The 14,409-nt window shown below is 36.7% G+C and overlaps 1 protein-coding gene across 3 annotated transcripts; it reads left to right on the forward strand.

Annotated features, from left to right (window-relative positions):
• The first annotated feature begins 8,100 nt into the window (after nt 1-8,100).
• Nucleotides 8,101-13,752, forward strand: LOC100778471 (calcium-dependent protein kinase 20). 3 transcript variants are annotated; one of them, XM_006588919.4, is made up of 9 exons: nt 8,101-8,780; nt 9,041-9,587; nt 10,196-10,319; nt 10,429-10,572; nt 11,469-11,621; nt 11,763-11,878; nt 11,985-12,152; nt 12,713-12,943; nt 13,560-13,752. In XM_006588919.4, exons 2-9 carry the CDS (start codon nt 9,105-9,107, stop codon nt 13,725-13,727), a joined length of 1,587 nt encoding a protein of 528 aa, XP_006588982.1. In that variant the 5' UTR covers nt 8,101-8,780; nt 9,041-9,104; the 3' UTR covers nt 13,728-13,752. The 3 variants fall into 3 exon arrangements, with proteins under 3 accessions (XP_006588982.1, XP_003537286.1, XP_025979865.1); XM_003537238.5 differs by having other exon boundaries at nt 8,101-8,673; XM_026124080.2 differs by lacking the exon at nt 8,101-8,780 and having other exon boundaries at nt 8,800-9,587.
• The last annotated feature ends 657 nt before the right edge of the window (nt 13,753-14,409 follow it).

The raw sequence follows: 14,409 nt of genomic DNA on the forward strand, positions 1-14,409 counted from the left end.
AAATAAAACAAGCACAAGCTCGGAAGGTAGTCATACCTCACAAAAATTTTATATATATATATATATATATATATATATGTATGTTTAGGTAGAAAGATACCTTGGATATGCATGTATGTAGCAAAAAATACTTCACAAAATATATATATGTATGTTTAGGTAGAAAGATACCTTGAATATGCATGTATGTAGCAAAAATACTTCACAAAATGTATATATGTATGTTTAGGTAGCAAGATACCTTGGATATGCATGTATATAGCAAAATACCTCACAAAAATATACGTATGTTTAGGTAGTAAAATACCTCATGAAAAAAAGAGAGCAAAAAGAGAGCGAGCAAGAAAAGAATAAGAAGAAAAAAAAATAATAAAGGTTGTCTAGCTAAAAAACAACATGCTTTTGAAAAGAGATGACTTCCAACTTTTCTTTGAAAAAAGATTTTGCTGATCATAACTAGTTTTTGAAAGAATGTGTATACACCTGAAGGGTGAATGCTGTGAAAATTTTCCCGGACGCCCAAAATGGACTCGAATGAATGCACAAATTGATAAAAGAACATATTTTGGAAACACTAGGTTGACTTAAAATAGGGAAAATGAATCCTGAGCCCTAGTGTCACATGACCATAAAAACTTTATGCTTGAGTGTCCACATGGGTGCATGCATGACCAGTTTTGCATAAAATTTCCTAATCATCATTTTTGCATGTGTATCATGGAAATAATGTAGGACATCCCCTTTATCCTCGAACCGCTGGCCAAACCCTGACATATATCATGACCAGCCGTTCTACAAGCCTTGAGCCAAAATCCCAACTCACCATAATCCTTACCCTCGGAAGAAAACACAAAGAGAAGGAAAATTCCCAATCTAAGAAAGGGAGAAGACACAAAAAAGAAGAGAGAATTCCCAATCCAAGAAAGGGAGAAGACACAAAACAGAAAGAAAATTCCAATGAAAGAGTGGGAGAAAGCAAAAAAAAAAAAGAAGAAAGGAAAATTCTCGATCAAGGTTCGGAAGAAAACAAAAGAAATATGCAGAAAGGTCTTCGGACCAGACAATATCTGAACAATACAGAATTGTCACCAAGTAAACAAAAAAAAAACAAGAAAACCACGACCTAAAGTGGTCCTCTCCCTTTGATTGCCAATCAAAATCCTGTGCACTAGCGACTTTCTCGCCATGCACTAAACAAAAACAGAAAAGGAAAAGGCAAAAACACTCAAAGCCAAATTCCCCACCTAAAACCATTCCCAAAATAAGTCCTATTGATCCATGATCACGCATGTAATCTTTGATTTGATAGAAAATGATTTGCAAAATCAAGTCATGACATATCTATGGTTCGAAATTAGGATAAAACACTTACCTGTGTGAGATTGATACACTTTGAGTGATTTTTTCCTATCTTTGTTGGATCTAGTGTTTCCTCTAAATGGTCGTTTAGAAACGAAGTGCTAACATCCAAAATCTCATTTATGGTTATGAGGAAAATTCATCAGCATACTCTCCTTCCCCGATAGACACATTGTTTTTCATCCAAAAAGCATATGTTGCTCTGATCAGTTGGAAGTTTTGTCTCTTTACTAAAGCATGTTCGCATTTTGGTGAAGAAAACACCGAGACTATTTTTAGTCTCACAGTTATCAAGAACTACGTAGGTCTGAGTTCCTCATCACAAGTTGAGGATACGTAGGAGCAAAAGCCCTGCTTTTGTCGACCACCCCACTTTTTGTTACCGTGACCCAAGAGCCCGGTGGCATGCGGAGCCACATGACCGTGGGATCCCCAAATTCGTATGTTCCATCAGTTATCATTCGTATGTTATCTTGTTTCTATGACTTGAGGGACTAATGTTTGTTTTGTTGTTGCGATTGTCATTTGTTTTGCCATATATTTTGTTTGGACTATTGTGTTAGTGCTTACTTCGTTGTTGTCAATAGTGTTTGTTGAAATTTTGGAACCGTGTAGAGTTTTTCATTTAGGAACGTTGTCCTAAAAATAAAATGAACCAAAAATCATGATAAAAAGAAAGAAGCGTTGTGAATAAATGTCTACACTTATATAAAGAAAAAGGAAAATGTTTCTCATATATAAATGTAGAAGGAAAATGTGTATAGAAGGATTTTTGCGTGTGTAAATAATGTGTGAAAAGAAATCTTTGTGTGTGTGAGCAACGAGTGTATGTAAAGAAACTTTTGTATAAACCATAGGTGTGTGTTGGGAAAAACGAAAAAAAATCTTTGAATGTAAATAGGGTTTTGTATATAGACCGGGTGACGTAAAGAGAGAGAATTCCAATGTGTGTACAAAAAAGGTTTGTCATGTATAAGAATGTAGATGTACAAAGAAAAATTTTCCTCATAAAGGACCACAGTGTATAGTTTTAGTGAACATATATAAAAATAAAACAAAAAGTAAAGAGAAAGAAAGACCGCGAAGGTCGACATGTTAAGAAGTATAAATCATTCGTAAAGAGCAAACGCATCTTCTGGAAACAAGGGACTGATGCTAAGAGTTTATTTTCCGGAATGAACCGAGATAAGGATGGATGAATTCATTGAACTGATGAAAGAACATAACTTAGAAACGTTGGGTCTGTCTGTGTAAATTCCCAACCGTAGTATCACAATGCCATAAAATGGATGCTTGAGTGCCCACCTGGCTGTAGCCATGACTAATTTTGCACGTTGTTTTCAAATCATCATTGTCACACGTGCCTTATGGAGTGATAGGGAAGTTTCGGTCCGAGATCGACACCTTGACACCCAAATTTGTTTCGCCCCAGATATCAAGATTGGGTTCCCACGATAAAAGACCCCATTGAGACATAACCTTAGACCTTTTTGAACCTTGGCCTGTAAAAAAGGAATCCTCATTCTTTCCCCCGAAGCAAAGGACAACGGAATCTCCTCAAGGGAGAGCAAATAGAATGCTGAAACCCGATTTCCCAAAGAAAGGGATGGGGAAGGAGAAGTGAAAAGAAAGAAAAGGAAGAAATGGAAAGAAAGAAAAAAAAAAGAAAAAAATGAAAATAAAGAAAAGAACATAAGAAAGGAAAAAAGGATTCCTGATCAAAGATTGAAAAGAAGTGAAAAGGGAAAAAGAAGCAATTCTCGATCAATGAAAAAAGAGGACAAAATTCTTCAAAGCCAGATTGCCACTCAGAATCATTCTTGACTGGCAATATCCCACCCCACATGAACAAAGAGGAAAAGACCGAAACACCCAGCTTCCTCTCCAAAAACACTATCCTCGAGAAAATCCTATTGGTCCGTGATCGTACGTTTGATCTTTGATTCGAAGGAAATCGTGTGCAAAATAGAATCATGGTGCAGTTATGGTTTGGGAATAGGATAAAACACTTGCCTTGTGAGTTTCATACACTATGAGTGATTTATTTTCAGCTTAGCCCGATGTTTCCCCTGCGTGTTCATTTGAAAGCTAGAAGTTGACATCCTACCCTTCATTCTCGGTTACAAGGAAGATTACCCTTGGCACAAGTATATTGTTTCTCTAAGATGTGGTGCTCTCGCGAATGATTTATTTTTCTTTGCAAAAAGCATGTTATCCTTTTAGGTGGAAAAACCCGGTGGACCGTTCGGTCCCGCCAACCCTTTTTTTCGGAGCTCCATGAATTGCGTTTTCGTTCATGTGTCCTCCACTTTCGAGTTTGGAGCTGTGTTTCATGATTGCCTAAGTGAGGACCCTCAAGGCAATCCTCCATTCTCACCCTTTTCCGGAGCCACAAGAATGTTATTGCTTAGGGTTGTTCATGTGTCCTCCACTTTCGAGTTTGGAGTTGTGTTTCATGATTGCCTAAGAGAGGACCCTCGAGGCAATCCTCCATTCTCACCCTTTTCCGGAGCCACATGAATGAATTGCGTTGTCATTCATGTGTCCTCCACTTTCGAGTTTGGAGCTGTGTTCCATGATTGCCTAAGAGAGGACCCTCAAGGCAATCCTCCATTCTCATCCTTTTCCGGAGCCACATGAATGTTATTGCTTAGGGCTATTCATGTGTTCTCCACTTTTGAGTTTGGAGCTGAGTTTCATGATTGCCTAAGAGAGGACCCTCAAGGCAATCCTCCATTCTCACCCTTTTCCGGAGCCACATGAATGTTATTGCTTAGGGTTGTTCATGTGTCCTTCACTTTCGAGTTTGGAGCTGTGTCTCATGATTGCCTAAGAGAGGACCCTCGAGGCAATCCTCAATTCTCATCCTTTTCCAGAGCCACATGAATGAATTGCGTTGTCATTCATGTGTCCTCCATTTTCGAGTTTGGAGCTGTGTTTCATGATTGCCAAAGTGAGGACCCTCGAGGCAATCCTCCATTCTCATCCTTTTCCGGAGCCACATGAATGAATTGAGTTGTCATTCATGTGTCCTCCATTTTCGAGTTTGGAGTTGTGTTTCATGATTGCCTAAGTGAGGACCCTCGAGGCAATCCTCCATTCTCATCCTTTTCCGGAGCCACATGAATGAATTGCGTTGTCATTCATGTGTCCTCCATTTTCGAGTTTGGAGCTGTGTTTCATGATTGCCAAAGTGAGGACCCTCGAGGCAATGCTCCATTCTCATCCTTTTCCGGAGCCACATGAATGAATTGCGTTGTCATTCATGTGTCCTCCATTTTCGAGTTTGGAGCTGTGTTTCATGATTGCCAAAGTGAGGACCCTCGAGGCAATCCTCCATTCTCATCCTTTTCCGGAGTCACATGAATGAATTGCGTTGTCATTCATGTGTCCTCCATTTTCGAGTTTGGAGCTGTGTTCCATGATTGCCTAAGAGAGGACCCTCAAGGCAATCCTCCATTCTCACCCTTTTCCGGAGCCACATGAATGAATTGCGTTGTCATTCATGTGTCCTCCATTTTCGAGTTTGGAGTTGTGTTCCATGATTGCCTAAGAGAGGACCCTCAAGGCAATCCTCCATTCTCACCCTTTTCCGGAGCCACATGAGTGAATTGCGTTGTCATTCATGTGTCCTCCACTTTCGAGTTTGGAGTTGTGTTCCATGATTGCCTAAGAGAGGACCCTCAAGGCAATCCTCCATTCTCACCCTTTTCCGGAGCCATATGAATGAATTGCGTTGTCATTCATGTGTCCTCCACTTTCGAGTTTGGAACTGTGTTCCATGATTGCCTAAGAGAGGACCCTCAAGGCAATCCTCCATTCTCATCCTTTTCCAGAGCCACATGAATGTTATTGCTTAGGGTTGTTCATGTGTTCTCCATTTTCGAGTTTGGAGCTGAGTTTCATGATTGCCTAAGAGAGGACCCTCAAGGCAATCCTCTATTCTCACCCTTTTCTGGAGCCACATGAATGTTATTGCTTAAGGCTGTTCATGTGTCCTCCACTTTCGAGTTTGAAGCTGAGTTTCATGATTGCCTAAGTGCGGACCCTCAAGGCAATCCTCCATACTCCACCTTTGTTCGGAGCACCATGAATGTTATTGCCTAGCGCTGTTCATGTGTCCTCCCTTATCAAGCGCGAAGTCTCTGGTGACTGGGAAACACGTTATTCTGTTGTTTTCCGGATCGATTCCTTCGCCAAATATGTGTATATGTATATGTGTATATTATGTTCGTTGTTCTTGTTGTTGTTTGTATTTTGTTTTGTGCAGAAGAAAAAAGAAGGAGTGGAGACGAGAGTCGTCATCACGGAAAGGGCAGGACGGACGAAATCAGTGTCCTATCTTTGCTTTCCTCTTATCTCCGATGAGAGGTAAGTAAAGAGGGGCAACTGTCATACCCTAATTTCGTCCAGGAATTATTACTTGATGACATGCAACCTTTGGTTAGCCGCTTTGAGATACTTGGCATCCTTTGTTGCACAGTAAATGAAGTCCCGAGACGTCTCAGAAATCAAAAGGAAGCAGGCTTGCGCGATCCGTGAAATTCCGTAATGTGGCGGAAGTCGAAAAGAGGTGTTTTTGCGCAATCCGTGGGTTTCCGTAACTTCTTCGAAAGCTAAAAAAGAGTAAATACATAATCCATAAGGATTCGTAACCTTGCGGAAGGAAAATAAGTATCGTTACGAAATTCGTAAAGTTTCGTAACGTTACGGAAAAAGAATCACCAAAAAAAGGCAGGGGTGTATTTAGTAAAAATGGGGGTGCAAATAGCAACCAGGCCCACTTGGACCCTCCAGAAGATTCCTCCAGAAGGCTGTTGCTTCTGGAGGAAGCAACCTTGCTCGCCTGGGCGAGCTGGGCGGCAAGCTTCTCCCCTATTTTGCTATAAATAGGGGGAGAAGTGAAGAAGAAAAGGGTTCAGCCCCTTAGACACTTCTCTCTCTCTCGAAATTGCTGAGGAAAATTATTTCCGTGAAGAAAATCCAAGCCGAGGCGCTTTCGTAACGTTTCCGTGAGTAATTACGCGAAGATTCTCGGCCGTTCTTCAAGATTCATCGTTCGTTCTTCGTTTTCTTCAGTCTTAAACGGGTAAGTTTTCAAACCGAGCTTTTCAATTCATTCTATGTACCCATGGTGGTCCACATTTTGTTTCATGTATTTTTATTCTCGTTTTCATTTACTTTCCGTACCCCCTTTTGACGTGCTTCAGTCATTTATTTAAGTCGTTTCTCGCCTAATCTAAAAATAAAATAAATTTCCACCGATCATTTGATTTGTATCATCCGTTAATTTTTGTTAAAATGAATTCCGACCGTTCGGTCGTGCCGTAACCACGTTGGAAATCAAAAAAGAAGTAAAATAATAATATAATAATCAAAAAATACCTTTTAGTAAAATAAAGCGAAAAAATCAATCGGACGTTTCTCTTTGGGATTTCTCGTTCTTAATTGAATTGACTAATAACTAAAGTAAAATTAAGGCTAAAATTAACTCACCTAGTCAAGCTCGTCCACAAAAAATAGGGTTTTGAAAGTTTATCATTTCAGTTTCTTACCAAGTAAAAATGGATCATTTTTAAGGTCCAACGCCTTAAAATGATCACCTTTCAAGTAAAAAGAATCACTTGATTCACGCATAAGAAAGAACTACGTAGGTCTGATTTCCTCTCCAAAGGAGGGTACGTAGGAGCAAAAGCCCCGCTTTTGTCGACCTCAAAAAATAAAAAGAAATAAAAGTTAAGATAACACAATTTCACAATTCTAAAAAATAGGCTGTTGTCCTTCGAGACAAACGTAAGAGGTGCTAATACCTTCCTCAAGCGTAAATACAACTCCCGAACTTAAAAATGACGATCCAACGGTGAATGAGTCTGAGATCGTCATTTTTCTGAGACAGGTTTGATGGCCTGCGGGAAAAGAGAGGGTTTTGGGAGAGGAAGAGAGAAAAAACGAAATTGGTAGGCAGGGGAGGCTGAGAAGTCCGTCTGAAAACTGACCTAGCATGTCGCTATTTATAACTAGGGGTATTCACGACCTATTATTTACTTTATTTATTTATTTTTATTATTTTATAAAAAAAAGAAACTCTATTTTATTCTCCATCAAATGAATAATAAAATACCCTTCTTATTTTATTATAACTATTTTTCTTTAATTATTTAATTATAAAACATCATTATTCTCTAAAAATTTATATACGAAAAAAAATGGAATGTCACATAGACCAAGTTGTAGATTCCTATAGGCCGGCCTAACTTATTCTCACCCCTAATTATTATATAGAAAAGTTACATACAAATATAGTTTCTCATATATTTTTACACAATTAAACAAGAATGAACTAAAAATCAAAATTAAACTCTAATAAAATCTTTCAATATAAAATTAGTAGAACTTTATACACATTTTCCTTCACAATTTAATATGAATGTTTTAAAAATGTGCGCTATCAATCAATCAACAATCATTCTTAATATAATGTTTAAATAATTATTTTAAAAATTTATAACTTTTTTTATAAATTATATATAATAATTTATGATTTAATGATAAATTAAAATCTTTTGCAACTATCTTTACGTATATTTTTTTTCTTCCTATGAATCACTTTCTATCGACATTACTTTAGTGAGATTTTTCCTCTTGTTTTTAATAAAAAAAATTAAAAATCAATCCTTATAAAGTAAAAATCACAAAAATAAATTTCATTCCCAGTAAAACTTTTTCCATCCACACAACAAAAACAAATCAAGCATAGCCAACCCATTCTTTCATCAGCACGTTAAAAAAAATCCCAATTATTAATTAATTAATTAAAGAAACTTTAGCATCGCGTAGGGTACTTAGTTTTACCAAGTGACACAGGAAGTGACACACATACCTGCGCGCACATCACATTTGCCAAAATTAAAGAAGCAGAAAACAAAAGCGGATGATTCCATGATCTAAATTTCGGATATTACATTCTGATTTCACTCTGGCGTAAACAGGACAAAATTAGAAACAACCAGCTCATCGTGCCTTCCTTTTCTACGGAGAGAAAATCCCATTTAATTTTAAAGAGAGAGAAAAAAACACAACACACAGAGACAGAAAAAAAAAAAAAAGCATAGAAAAGGAGGGTTAAGGAAGAAGAAGAAGGAGAAGCCGGACCCAAGCGTCCGCGTTTCATCTTTCACCTCCTTCCTCCTAACCCTCCCTTAAATCATAATCCCATATTCATATATTGCATTCGAGCTATTGTTTGTTTTTACGTACACATGTCGTAGTAGTTCATGATTTTGACCTTAAAATAATTCTCATTTTGTTTTCAAGGTATTTCTACCTCAAGTTTGTCACATTGTTAGGTTTATTATATTCGAGATATTGTCCGTCTTATATTCATCATATACGATATACGAGAGACATTGTCTGCTCCTTAGGTAATCATAGCATATATTTTCTCATCGCATCTGAATTGTCCACTTCTTCTGTTTATCTCCCATTTATAAAATCATAAACATTCCCTCGTTTTGATTTCTAGCAATTCCAACCTTAACCTTGTTACATTATTAGTTTTATTTGTTGTTTTAGCTTCACAACATTCGGGATATTGTGTGCTTTATTATCCAGTTTAGGTTTACATCATTCCAGATATTGTCTACTTTAGGTTTCACCACATTCGAGATATTCTTTGTTGCAGCTTCATCGTCGTGTTTTGAGGTATTGTCTGCTTTGACGCTCGACGACATTGGATCATCATTTCTATGGGTAACTGCTGCGTTGTGCCTTCCGGTCAAACAAGAAAAGAAAAAAAACAAAAGAAGAAGTGGAATCCCTACGAGGACGGGTGGGGGAAGAAGCTGGTGGTGCTGACGGAGCCCACGGGCCGGGACATCGGGCTGCGTTACGACCTGGGCCGGGAGCTGGGCCGAGGTGAGTTCGGGGTAACATATCTGTGCCAAGACAGGGAGACGAAGGAGGAGTTAGCATGCAAGAGCATTTCAAAGAAGAAGCTTCGAACCGCGATAGATATCGAGGACGTGAGGAGGGAGGTGGAGATCATGCGGCTCTTGCCTAAACACCCGAACGTCGTGTCGTTGAAGGACACATACGAAGATGACAATGCCGTTCACCTCGTCATGGAGCTCTGCGAGGGCGGCGAGCTCTTCGACCGTATCGTGGCGCGTGGCCACTACACCGAGCGCGCCGCCGCCACCGTCACCAGAACCATTGTCGAAGTCGTGCAGGTTCGCTACCATATCTTTTCGCTTGTGTTTTAAAAAATTACTGCGTCTTCTTCTCTTCGCTTTAATTCTATGTTAATGTGAAGGATGCACCCATTTTAAAATGGAGTGGCATTTTTGATATGTAATTGTGTATGTGCTAATATGAAGTGAAGAACGTTTTTTGGGGAAGACAAGTATCTTTAATGGAGTGACAAGCGTTTAATAAGTTCAGAGCATTTGGACAAGATGGTTTAAAATTGCATGTGCATATGAAAATTTGAAAACTACTACGTTTTCATGTCTTGTGTTCTGTTTTGTTTCTTTTTTAATTGTTGTAGTTTGCCATTTTGTCTGGATGGTTCAGCATGAGTGTGGGATATATATTTAAAATGGCATTTACTTTGATTTCTGTTGAAGAAGAACTGTTTTTGTGTATCTCACTCATCAAACCTGCAAATAAGTTATATATTGGGCGAGGTATAATTTGTTTCTTGGTTAGTATGTCCTATGAAGATTCTTTGCTCTTTACTACACTATGTGCTTGGAGTGTTTATCTCCTTTTTTCTTTGTGTTGGTTATTCTAAATTTGATGTTAAATCGTGATTATTTTGTATTCTGTTGTTGTTTAGATGTGCCACAAACATGGCGTGATGCATCGTGATCTCAAACCTGAGAACTTTTTGTTTGGAAACAAGAAGGAAACAGCACCTTTGAAAGCTATTGACTTTGGATTGTCGGTTTTATTCAAACCAGGTAATGCTTTTGGCTAGTTATTGAATCTCAATGTTGTTGTTTGATCCTTATTAACATTTTGCTGATTCCATCCATTTACAATAAGCTAAAAGTTTTCCATTTTCTACAGGTGAAAGATTTAACGAGATAGTTGGAAGTCCATATTACATGGCTCCTGAGGTATTAAAGCGTAATTATGGCCCTGAAGTAGATATCTGGAGTGCTGGAGTAATTCTCTACATCTTACTTTGTGGCGTCCCACCGTTTTGGGCAGGTTAGTTTTGTATTTTGAATGATGTTGTGGCTTGTGAGTCTGAGATCTTAAGTTTACTAAAACTAAATGTTTATTATAGTAAATTAGAAAGAGTTTAATGGTGATCCAATGTTTACACTGCCATCTAATCACAGATCATGATTGGTATAACATTTAAGATAATTTTATACTATCAGTGCAGAGTCATTTTTCTCAATTAGTAAGAGAATTTCTTGGTGCCGGAAGATGTTGTGACTTTTGCGAGTCTGAGATCTTAAGTATACTGAAACTAAATATTTATTATAGTAAATTAGTAAGAGTTTAATGGTGATGCATTGGTTTACACTGCCATCTAATCACAGGTCACGATTGGTATGACTTTTAAGATAATTTTACACTATCAGTGCATAGTCATTTTTCTTAATTAGCAAGAGAATTTCTCGGTGCTGGAAGAGAAATAATACATGTTTTTGGATTTCAGTTCAGCAAAACAGAGTGGCCTGTTTGTTACTAAACAAATATTATGTCTTGGTTACACTTTCTGATTAACCAGTGATCTTGAACTAATCAGCATGATCTGTCTTCTAAACATTAGGTGTTGAAATGACTAATTGCACTGCTAGTGATACTGGACTCATCAACATGTTTATCCAATGGATTCATAGATCATTACAGAATTCAATGTTATCTTTCCATTTCTTTATGGTGAAATCATTTACAATGATCTTTTTTGCATGGATGAAGGTGTTATTTTGTGCTCATGTGATATTTTTCATGCATTGTATGTTCAATAGAAGATATATTATAGATAATGCTTTGTTTATTTTCAATTGCATTGGTACAATTTCTATTATATCATTATTTCTTGTTTTGTCTGTGATGTATTTGATTTTCTAAATCTTGTGTCTTAAACGCAGAAACTGAAAAGGGAGTTGCTCAAGCTATTATTCGATCTGTTGTTGATTTTAAAAGGGAGCCATGGCCGAAGGTTTCTGATAATGCAAAAGACCTTGTGAAGAAGATGCTTGATCCTGACCCAAAGTGCCGTCTTACTGCACAAGAAGTGTTAGGTATATATATGCTGATATGCATTTCATATAAAATGCATAGGGAGATGAAATGTAGAATTATGTAGAATATTTTATTTTTCTTAGAAGTTGCGAAATGAAAATGTGAGGATGGTGGTAATGTTGCTTGTTCACTGAATGCAGATCATCCGTGGTTACAGAATGAAAAGAAAGCCCCTAATGTTTCATTGGGAGAAACTGTTAGATCAAGGCTCATGCAATTTTCTGTAATGAACAAGCTTAAGAAAAGAGCTTTGAGGGTAATGTTCTCAACAATAATTGAATAATCTCGAAACTGTTTATCCATATATCTCCATTCTGATTTGTAGTTTATTGATTCTGTTCTGTTGACTTTCATGTGAACAGGTGATTGGAGAGTTTTTGTCTTTAGAAGAAGCTGCTGGAATAAAAGAGGGATTCCAGCTAATGGATACAAGCAATAAAGGCAAGATTAACATGGATGAGCTGCGAGTAGGGTTGCATAAACTAGGTCACCAAATTCCTGATGGGGATGTCCAAATACTTATGGATGCTGTGAGTATTTTGCACTTTATCTGGAAACTTTTCTTTTCTGTTTGTTCCACTATTTGATGTGTTAAAAAATAAGTAGTTTGGTCTCTTGTTTTTCAAAATTATGTTCATTGTAATATATCAACCTAAGAGATTAATGTCTGAAAATATACAATAGTTTTATATTATTATTCAATCATAAATCACCATTTGAATTATTTTAAGATAATTATTTTTAAAGTCAACAAACTTGCCATGCGTGATGAATTATGATGGGATGACTGCGTAAAACGTTTTACACTTTCAGTTTATAACCTTTTTCTCATTAAACTAATTGCAAACTTAGCATATTTTACTGGGTACGAGTAATTAGTTCATACATGCTAACAGAGAAGTTTTTTAAATAGTTAAGTCTGAAGTAATAAACTGTTACAAGCAGACATTCTTAATCCTCTTGATGCTATTTCCTATTTTACTTCAATAGAAATGGTTGTTTGAATGTAGTATTTTAAATTATTGTTTGACATTCATACCCTTAGAAAGCTCTCTACAACTTTTAATCTTTGGGGGCTCTGCTTATACAGGGTGATGTAGACAACGATGGGTACCTAGATTATGGCGAGTTTGTAGCCATTTCTATTCATCTGAGAAAGATAGACAAGGATGAGCACCTTCACAAAGCCTTCCAATTTTTCGATAAGAACCAAAGTGGATATATTGAAATTGAGGAGTTACATAATGCCTTAGTTGATGAGATTGAAACAAACAGTGAAGAAGTCATTAATGCAATTATGCATGATGTGGACACAGATAAGGTCAGTATATTTCACTTTTTTTTATTCAATTTGATTTTATAATGGGTTAAAATTTCAATGTCAAGCTTGTTTAATTCATTTATTATATATATACATATACTTTAACGCCATGGGCCTTTGTTTGACGATATCAGATTCAATTTTGAACAACTTTCTTATAATGAGATCAAAATAGTTAAATTAAGCTTCCCTTTAAACATGAGTTATAAGATTCTTACATAAGAATTATTATTTTTTAAGGTCAGTTTCTTAAATATATTTTAGTATCTTAAAGGATTAGTTTCTGATTTTCAACTGGAGTGAAGATATCCCGAGTTAAACCCCTCCCCCTCAAAAAATAGGATTATCTTAAAAATTAATTTTTATCTCTTTTCCATCTAGTTTAAAACATTAAGGAACATTTGGTAGAAGAAAAATTTTCAGTTTCCCATGCATCTGAAGTTGAGAATGTTTTTTTTTTCATGTGTGGTTCCTCTCTGGTGTTGTGGAACTCCAAGATATTCTATATGAATGTCCATAATGTTGTTGATCTAGATTTTTAATTTTATAGAAATAGCTTGTAGATCTTTTGTCTTACTTGGAACCACCCTTTGACCTTTTCCTTCATGTGTTGCAGGATGGAAAAATAAGTTATGAGGAATTTGCTGCAATGATGAAAGCAGGCACAGATTGGAGGAAAGCATCGAGGCAGTATTCAAGAGAGAGGTTCTCTAGCTTAAGTCAGAAATTGATCAAGGACGGATCTTTGCAATTGAACAATGATGACGGTAGTAGACTTTATTAGAAGAAATAATAACAAAGTTGTTTTACTCGGGCAAAGCCAAAGGAGAAGAGTCATCATCCCTTTATTCTTTTCCCCTTCATTGTTATATTCTTTTCTCTAATTTTTTCTTATATACTTTCGAGGGGTTAGTTAAATTAAATATAGGGTATATATATATATATGCATGAGAAGTAAGTAATGTCTGTGGCTTGCAGAAGTTAATGGAGAAAGGAGAAGGCGGAGGATTGGACAAGTCTTCAATGTGTGACTGTAAATATTTTCCAATAGTCACACTTATATTATAAATTTATAACCATTTGACATATTTAAAGAAATTGTACCTCTTTATTATTATTATGCACAACTATTAGTTTATTAGTTTTATTAAAAATGTCATTAGAAAACTCAATCCAACACCTTTCTTCCTTTATCTTTACCTCTTCTTTTCTCACACCACTAGATCAATCTTATATCTTTTTATTTTTTGTTTTGGTTTAATTAAACACATTGCCTGGACTTGGGCAAGAACACAAAGAGTAGGGTCGTCAAGCAAATCATCACCATTTTTTACGATATTGATTCTTCCCCAGCTAATGAAACAAAGTGTGTAGGAAAAAGACAGACTGTTTTCATTTTCAAATTAAAATGATGGCAATTGTAATGGCTTGGTCAATAATTTCGGCCAGCAGAAGTGAAACGTTGC

Source organism: Glycine max, chromosome 10 (assembly GCF_000004515.6).
Source record: "Glycine max cultivar Williams 82 chromosome 10, Glycine_max_v4.0, whole genome shotgun sequence".
Classification (NCBI taxonomy): Eukaryota; Viridiplantae; Streptophyta; class Magnoliopsida; order Fabales; family Fabaceae; genus Glycine; species Glycine max.

Bases quoted from the DNA above. Each gene is read 5' to 3' on its own strand.
- LOC100778471 (XM_006588919.4), top strand. From the start codon at position 9,105: ATGGGTAACTGCTGCGTTGTGCCTTCCGGTCAAACAAGAAAAGAAAAA. The intron at 12,153-12,712 runs GTGAGTATTTTG...CTGCTTATACAG, and splicing joins TCCAAATACTTATGGATGCT to GGTGATGTAGACAACGATGG. The intron at 12,944-13,559 runs GTCAGTATATTT...CATGTGTTGCAG, and splicing joins ATGATGTGGACACAGATAAG to GATGGAAAAATAAGTTATGA.